The following is a 9,255-nucleotide window of genomic DNA, read 5'->3' on the forward strand; positions in this document are numbered from 1 at the left end:
ATGTAACTTCAGACTGCTGCAAATTTTGCAGAACTAGGGGAGAGCTTATAATGGTGGGTAATCATGTATCTCAATTTCCTAATAATCGAGTTATAAAGATACTCGATAATACTTAAATCAAGTTATGTGCAGCGTGGTCCTAGACCCAGCCCAGATATTTGGACTGATCTAGATGCAGTCCAAGAGCAAACCAAGTGCCCAGAAAGGTCTTCCACATAACCCGATTATTCATAAATCGAGTTATGTGCAGTGTAACACAAACAAGTCCTTTAGGTCATTTGCTCTTTTTGGTCCATTTCGGTCCACTTTAGTCCCTTGGTCTACTTTAGTCCATTTGGTCCATTCAGTCCACTTTGTTCAATTGCTCTTGCTGGTCCATTTTGGTCCACTTTCGTCCCTTAGGTACACTTTAGTCCATTCGGTCCTTTTGGTCCACTTCGGTCTATTAGGTCCATTTTGTTGAATCTGGTCCAGTTTGGTCCAATTCAGACCATTTGCTAGAGATGTGTAGTGTGGTCCTAGACCCAGCCCAGATATTTGGACTGATCCAGATGCAGTCCAAGAGGAATCCAAGTGCCTAGAAGGGTCTTCCACATAACCCGATTATTCATGAATCGAGTTATGTGCAGTGTAACACAAACAAGTCCACTTTGGTCATTTGCTCTTTTAGGTCCATTTCGATCCACTTCAGTCCCTTAGGTCTACTTTAGTCCATTTGGTCCATTCAGTCCACTTTGTTCAATCGCTCTTGCTGGTCCATTTTGGTTCACTTCTGTCCCTTAGGTACACTTTAGTCCATTCGGTCCTTTTGGTCCACTTCGGTCTATTAGGTCCATTTTGTTGAATTCGGTCCAGTTCGGTCCAATTCAGACCATTTGCTAGAGAACTCAGTCCTCTTGGTCTAGTTTAGTCCATTTTGTCCACTTCAGTCTATTGTTCCCAAACAAACACTTAGCTGGTTTAAGCATGCCTAACTTAAGTTGAGTCTAGAACAATTTGATTGAATTAGTAAATAAACTGAATTTTGTGTTATTTTATCCTTATTAATAATAAAAACCAAAGGTGCATAACATATCCAATTTCATCTGTAAATTTTAAAGTAAGGTGCTAGTAAAAGTCATGTTAAAACTATTACTAAAATCTCAAAATTTATGTTAATATAGATCATAACTCAAGTAAATTAAAATAAAGGATGTTAGATTCTTTATTAATTGTTAAAAATAAGTTTGACACTTCAGATAAAAATTATCTGGAAATAAATAGAAAGTTAGAATGTGTACTATTTTGAATAAATTTCAAAAAAATTAAGGATGAGAAGTGGGTGTTGTTTCATCCTTATTCTTGAACCAATATTCATTCCTATTATGTTATGCTAATTTCATTTCAGTTAGTGATCAATTTGGATGATTATTCTTTGAACCATTCGGACACTCCCAATATTAAGACAAAAGCATCAAATGGCCATGTAAGTATAGCATTTGTAGCAAACAAAAGTGTAAGTAAACCATTTTAATCCCAGCCGGATTGGTTTTGAGAAACTCTTTGCGCGGGAATTTGCAATCAAGTTTACATTTCAAAAGAGAAATTAAACTTCACTAATTGCATATTTGCATGTATTAACCGGATTGGTTTTGATTGTTTAAAAATCATAATCTAGAACAACCAAAATCATATGGAAAAATAACAAAGAAAACAAAACTAATGACTGCCAATGCCTCAGATTATCTGCATTACCAGCAAAAAAATCTCATAAATTAAGTTAATATAGACCATAACTCATAAATACCAACACAGAAATCACAAATAATGAATAATCATAAATACCAGTAAATACTAACAACTCAACAAATATCAAATCTTCACAAAACTATTGTTTGTTAATCGAATAGAGTAGTTGCAAAATAATAAGTTCCTAGAATAATAGAACATATCCAACATTTAATTTACAATGCAAAGTTAGTAAGCACTTAATCAAGATCAGCCCTGAAAATGTGGACTTTGAACACAACATCGTCCCTCATACTTAGCTCAAATACACAAACATCTCATACTTGCAATCCATTTTCCCTCACAAATGTAGACCAACCAGTAGATACGACACATGATGAGTATTTTCCTTCATAAATGTATAACTTGACAGGCCATAATCGGTCCACAACTCGGAGCTTCACAGGTACAATAGTTCCTTTGGTGTAGTCCTTGCTAAAGCCTTCTCTCGGTAAGTAGTTGATAATGCCATGGGGTAAGCTCTGTACAAAAAATATTAAGACATATTTCAAAAATAGTTGAACCCATTTGAATGAAAAGTACTTTTGAGGCAATACTATTGTTTGTTATGCTAATGGTTGGATGGCAGTTGTGTGGATGTCAGTTTGATTTGATCATGTTGTTCATAATGACTTTACATTCTTATGTGATTTCCTTCTACCACCTAAGATGATACTATTTGAACTAACAACACAATGAAGCAAATCATTACCAAGTTATGTACAACAACAACTCTCTGCTACATGCTTTCTAATTGATCTATGGAAAATCAAAGTTAATGGGAGTTGCATTTCTAAAACCCAACAATATTACAAAGCTGAAAGCTTACCGTACGATCCTTGCCATTAAGGTATGATGGATGAATGATAATCGTGAAAAGGGGATTTTATGATTTAAAAGCATTAGCTCTCACAAGATTTTCAGCTACACCACCATCTTTCTTAGGACATTGGTCATTTGAGAAAGACACATCATCGAGTGAGCAATCAGATTCAAGTTTAACTAACGGGCCGTTTGTGCATCCTACTCGATTTCCTCCAACCCCATGAGCTGATCCTGAAATGACATGAAAATATGAAGTCATGCACATGAAATTAATAGTAAACAGGATTACAAAATCAACCATCAGCAAACAAAAGTGTAAGATTCAAACCTGAACCCTCTCCCCTAGTAAAAGATACCCCAAACACCATTTTTGATTTCTCTAACATTGACCCTTTAGATTTCGATCCTTCAGGTCTGAAATGTGTATCCCTTGCTTGCTTTGGATTGGTTTTTGCCCTTTTATGAGGTAGAGGGCTTGGCATAAAGGCATCCATGATTTCAATGGAGTTATCATCACTCTCATCGTCTTCCATCCTATGAACTTGTGGTTCGTCATCTAAAGGATACTCTATTTTTGTTGCAGTGGCATCAAATACGAGTACAGAAAATGCTGAATTTCCTTCATATCTGAAAACTACCAAGTGCCCCATGGTTAGAGCATGACAGCTTACAAATTCGCACCACCCATTTTCAAACCAAACCTCTCCATCACGTTTTGTCAACTTCACTTTCCATTTTCTACCATTTGGAATCGTAAGAAAGGCCATATCTGACAAATCAACTCCATATTTGCTTATAAACTTCTTTGGAATCCACTGTAAAAAGAAGAACTTGAACATAAATGCAAGCTTTGTAAATAAACACATGCAATCAATCAAGATCTATTCTCGTGTTATGTCAGTACCATTACAGGAAAAATAAATTTAGTCTTTCTTTTATAATAATACTTTCATAATTGTTCAAGGAAGATACTTGTTGGATGAAAAAAACCTAGGCAAACACCATATAACAGTGGCAGAAAGATGCAATTAAGAAAATAACTCGTTACTGATGGGATATGTATACAGCATTGCAGTTTATAAGCAAGTTCATAGATTATAACATGGAACCAAGTTCACAGATTTTTTTGAACTTGGTCATCAACAAATGTAAATTTTTTCATCAATCACAAATAAAAAAGAACAGTGGCAGAAAGATGCAATTAAGAAAACCACATATTGATGGGATATGTATACAACATTACAGTAACCTACACATATGACTACATGTAACATGTAACCAAGTTTAAAGATTTTCTTGAACTTGGTCATCAACAACTGTAAATTTTTTCATCAATTACAAAAAAGAACAGTGGCAGAAAGATGCAATTAAGAAAATAGATACTGATGGGATATGTATACATCATTGCAGTAATCTACGCATATGACTACATGTAACATGGAACCAAGTTCAAATATTTTCTTGAACTTGGTCATCAGCAATTGTAAATTTTTTCATCAATCACAAATACAAAAATGAACAGTGGTAGAAAGATGCAATTAAGAAAATAGATACTGATGGGATATGTATACAGCATTGCAGTAACCTACGCATATGACTACAGGTAACATGGAACCAAGTTCACAGATTTTCTTGAACTTGGTCATCAACGAATGTAAATTTTTTCATCAATCACAAATAAAAAAGATCAAGTGGATGACGTTAATTACCATATGATTTTCAGAGAGAAAAAGATCATGAAATTAAGTATACTTACAAGCTTTCCTTCTTCAAGACTTTCAGGCATAATAATCTTGAAAAAGTGTGGGACCTGCGCAGGACCATCCGCATTGTCTCTTCGCTGGTAAGAAGTCATAGTTCTGGTTCTCCAAACTGTTTTTTGCTGAGAATATCGTAACTGTTGATGCCACATGTTTGAGTACTAAAATAGGAGAGTGTCCAGAATGGTGGTTGGCCTTCCACATAACCCGATTATTAATCAATTGAGTTGTGTAGTGTAACTGTAACCAATCCATGTTGTGTGCACTATAACTGAAAGGAATCCATGATGTGTTGGTCGGCTCGTACGTAACTCAATTCTATAAAAAGCGAGTTATTCATAACATTACTTGATAATACATTAATCGAGTTATGTGAACTGTCCCCAGTCAGCCCAGATATTTTGGACTGATCTCGATGCAGTCCAAGAGGAATCCAGGTGTACTTATCTTGCACATAATCCGATTACTTGGTAATTGAGTTACGTGCACCTCAATCCATACTAAAATGGGTTATTTGTAATTTAACTCGATAGTATACATATCAAGTTATGTGCAAAGCCCAGCCCATATATTTGGACTGTTCCAAATGCAGTCCAAGAGGAATCGAGTTGTCCAAAAGGGTCTTCCACATAACCCGATTACTTATTAATCGAGTCATGTGAGCCTCACTTCAACGACCAAATAACAGAAATTGGTTTATTTGCAATTTAACTCGATAATATACATATCGAGTTATGTGCAAAGCCCAACCCATATATTTGGACTGATCCAGATGTAGTCCAAGAGGAATCGAGGTGTCCAGAAGGGTCTTCCACATAACCCGATTACTTGTTAATCGAGTTATGTGGACCTCACTTTAACGACCAAATAACAGAAATTGGGTTATTTGCAATTTAACTCGATAATAAACATATCGAGTTATGTGCAAAGCCCAGCCCATATATTTGGACTGATCCAGATGCAGTCCAAGAGGAATCCAACTGTGCAGAAGGGTCTTCCACATAACCCGATAATGAAAATATCGAGTTATGTGCTGTGTAACTAAACCAAATCAAATTTTTGGTAGCACTTGTTGCACATAACTCGATAAATGTGAGATCGAGTTATTTGGGAATACACTTCCTACATCGAGTGAGAAGTCATGCAGCACTGTTCACACCTATACGAATTTGCAATGTTTAATCTTCATACAACTGGACCTATTCAGAACCACTTCCATTAACAACTCATCCATATAGTGTCCAACTACTTCCATAATCAAATCATCCATACAATTCCTACCACATCTATAACCAAATCACTTCATTACACAACCACGTGAATAAGAAAATCATCCATACAATCTATGGACTGGGGGGTAAGGAGCCATTATACATTTAAAACCATTGAACCAAGTTGTTCACAATGTAAGTACAACCATTTACATATAAATTTTGATTTCTCATATTTACAAGAAGAGATTTGAGTTCAACTTGCGCCACACCAACTGCCTCTTTGCCACGAATCCTATATCTACACAAGTACAACAAAAAATACATCAATACTGCATCTTTTACTCATATTTTAAAACCATGTTTTACTATCATGGTTACAATCTACAAATTAGTACAGGACTTGTAAGAATAACTTATGACTAGTAAGAATAATTGACAACACTAAATAAGAATAACCTATGATATATCCCCCCTCGTTACTAGGACGTGTAATTGTTACCTGCTATGTACCACGTGGCTTATTGATTCCACATTTCGAGTCGGACATCAACGACGGTTATGACCCTTTTGGCGACACAACCCACACTTCGACTTTGGTCCGTTCTCAATCCACAACGAGGTTGGCAACTCCCTATCCTCGTCATCCATCTCATTATGGATTCTTGTGGACTTAGGCCGACCTTTCTCACGGATCAACCTTGGGTTTTGCATCACTATTCTCCTTTCTTGCGGCTCTGGCCATTCTAACCTATCTTTCAGTGGTTGGAATATCAGCTCATAGCTATGATACCGTTCTTCCACTCGATAGAAATGATCCATAAACTCCGTGGCATTGTGCTTGTACTTGGCACAAAATGCTATCAAGTGTGAACAAGGGATCTTGTTTGCTTCCCATTTCCCACACGTGCATGTCCTGTCCATGAGGGAAACCCTATGGGTGTGAGCTTCCCCACCAGTGTTCAACAGTGAAGACTGTGTCTCCACTGTATATAAGCACTGTTGCGCGCTCATCCTTCTAACCATATGGAACTTCGCCTTCTCTTGATTTGCCTCAAACTTGTCATAGGCATATTTGCACCACTCTTGCCCCTCTTCTAATTGCTCTAGTGTTTTGTTTCGATGATCGTCAAAGTACGAGTTCACCTTGTAAAATGTGAACTGAACCATTGCAGTTATGGGCAAGCTATGTGCGCCCTTAAGTACCCCATTGAAGCACTCTGACAGGTTGGTTGTCATTGCCCCATATCGGTGCCTATGGTCATGTACAAGTGTCCACTTTTCTTGAGCTACCTCTTTAAGATAGTTATACGCATCCGGGTTGACATTCTTGATGCAATCCATGGTGTTTTCAAACTTCCTAACTTGATTTGTAGTTGCTGCCTTCCATACCAAGTTCTTCAACGCCACACTATTGAAGTTAGTGTTAACATTGCTTACTAAATGGTAGAGGCAATACCGGTGATGGACTAAGGGCGGTTGCAAGTAGCCCCTATGTTCAGTGTCATCGAAGCATGATTGTATCCCACAATGCCTATCGGATATTATACACAAATTGGTCCAGTCCGTAACATAGGTCAGCAGGCATGCCAAGAACCATTCCCAGGACTCCGTGCCCTCGCTTTCAACAACGGCAAATGCAAGTGGATAAACCTCGTTGTTACCATCTGTTGCCATTGCTATCAACAGCTTTCCTTTGTACTTGCCATAGAGGTGCGTTGCATCTATGCTTATCACCGGCCTGCAATGCCTGAAACCTTTAATACACAGACCAAAAGCCCAAAACGTGGAGTTGAATATACAAGTCCTCGGGACACGGGGGTCGCACTTTAACGTGGTTATAGTGTCTGGATCTGCATCGGACAATGCCGCTAGAAACCGTGGCAATTCCGCGTACGACTTATCAAAATCCTCGTAAATATGCATAACTGCCTTCTGTTTAGCTTCCCAAACCTTGTACATAGTTATATCATGCCTGTGCTTCGCATGTAGAATACTACGTAGGTCCTTTATAGATCGGGTTAGGTCCTCTCGTACATACTTCTCAAGTTCAATGGAAATGAACTTTGAATCCATCATCCGCCCATCGGTCGCTACTTAGAGGGATGTGCAGTTGTGGGGACCATTACATTTATTGATCACCCACATCCTGTGCTTCTTGCTGCAAATAGCCTGAATTGACCACGAACATGCCTCATGTATGCACCGCACTACCAGCCTATTGGTGTCAGACTTAATGACCTTGTATTTCTTATTATGCTCCACAGAGTAGAGGGTTAACACATAATGAATGGAGGCTTTATTCTGGAATAGCATCCCTTTCGTCGGCTAGTCATCTTTATGCCAACTTGTAAGTTGTCCTGTACCTAATGTAGGTGATGGGTCATTAATATTGTCCCATGCGTTTGATGTGAACCATTCTGGGATAGAAATTGTAGAAGGGCAATCCTCCTCGTTGTTTTCGATCTGTGTTCCATCTAAGACCTCCGCTTCGTGGTCCTGTCCATCAGTATCAATGAACTCTTTGTACACATCTTGGCTGGCATCAATATCAATTCCCTCGTCCATATAGGCTTGGACATGTTCATATGCATGACTAGATCCTCCCACATCAAGTGTTTGGGTGGCGCCCAACACTTCGGTGTTGTCCAAATCATCAACAGCACTGCATGGTTGAGTATTGTTGGGCAAAGGCATGGCATCGGCAAAGAAAGGCTGCACATCAAGTGTCAATGAGTGTGGCTCTTCCACCCCATTGCCATGCTGCGAACTTGCACCAGCATGGAACCTAATAGCCTCAACAGTTATATATAAGTTGGACGCTATGAACTGGGGGGTCTGCTTAATCACTGTCCATATCATGTCCACGTCAGCATCACAACCCAATGGATTTGAGTTGTAGACAACCTGAGTTTTCACAAGTAGCTGAGGGGCACGATACACTATGGATATCTTATGTGACTCCTTATCCAACCCTAGAGCTTCCATTATCTTCCGGTGCATTTTTCTCAAGTGTGTTCCGGATTTCAAGTCAATGAACTTCTGCTTCATTGACTCGCCTCTATAGGACAGCCCATGCAACTCATGGAAATACTACTCCCCATTGTAGTAAACGTAGAAGCAATGATGACCCATGGTAGACCTAGATAAGGACAATTAATTGTGATTATCATGCAAAAGATAGGGGGTTATGTTAAGCCATGGTGTAATTAATCTTTTCCCCACATGAACGTACAATAAAACTTTTATAGACGCATTATAATGATATCCTAAGTATTCTTAACAGACGAACTTGTTCACCTCTCAAGCTTTCATTTTCAGAACCCACACACTGAAGCTTTTCAGATCTGAAAGAGCCAGACAATTTAAACCCATGATTGCTTGTATAAATGAATTTGTGTACCTCTATGGATGAATGCATATATCATCATCGTAGGAATTCGCATGTATGTTTGTTTATATATATGTTCATACGTATCTATACATACATTACTATATATGTATATGTGTCACTATCGCACACACACACACACACACACACGCACACACATATGTAGACACACACACACACACACACACATATATAGGATTTTGCTAATGTGTGCCCTAAGAGCATACAATAATTAATCATATATATGTGTGTGTATCTACATATATGTGTGTGTGTGTGCATCTACATATGTGTGTGTGTG

At 38.2% G+C, this 9,255-nt stretch overlaps 2 protein-coding genes across 2 annotated transcripts; both read right to left on the reverse strand.

Annotated features, from left to right (window-relative positions):
• Window positions 1-1,716: 1,716 nt before the first annotated feature.
• On the reverse strand, window positions 1,717-4,447 carry LOC115981084 (B3 domain-containing protein REM17-like). The gene is made up of 5 exons (XM_031103269.1): window positions 4,349-4,447; window positions 2,921-3,407; window positions 2,681-2,823; window positions 2,052-2,249; window positions 1,717-1,725 (listed from the first exon to the last, which is right to left on the reverse strand). The coding sequence occupies exons 1-5, from the start codon at window positions 4,445-4,447 to the stop codon at window positions 1,717-1,719; spliced, it is 936 nt and encodes a 311-aa protein (XP_030959129.1).
• Window positions 4,448-6,112: 1,665 nt separating this feature from the next.
• On the reverse strand, window positions 6,113-7,639 carry LOC115981085. The gene has a single exon (XM_031103270.1). It carries the CDS (start codon window positions 7,637-7,639, stop codon window positions 6,113-6,115), a length of 1,527 nt encoding a protein of 508 aa, XP_030959130.1.
• Between the last annotated feature and the right edge of the window lie 1,616 nt (window positions 7,640-9,255).

The sequence above is a fragment of the Quercus lobata genome, chromosome 3 (assembly GCF_001633185.2).
Source record: "Quercus lobata isolate SW786 chromosome 3, ValleyOak3.0 Primary Assembly, whole genome shotgun sequence".
NCBI classification, from domain to species: domain Eukaryota; kingdom Viridiplantae; phylum Streptophyta; class Magnoliopsida; order Fagales; family Fagaceae; genus Quercus; species Quercus lobata.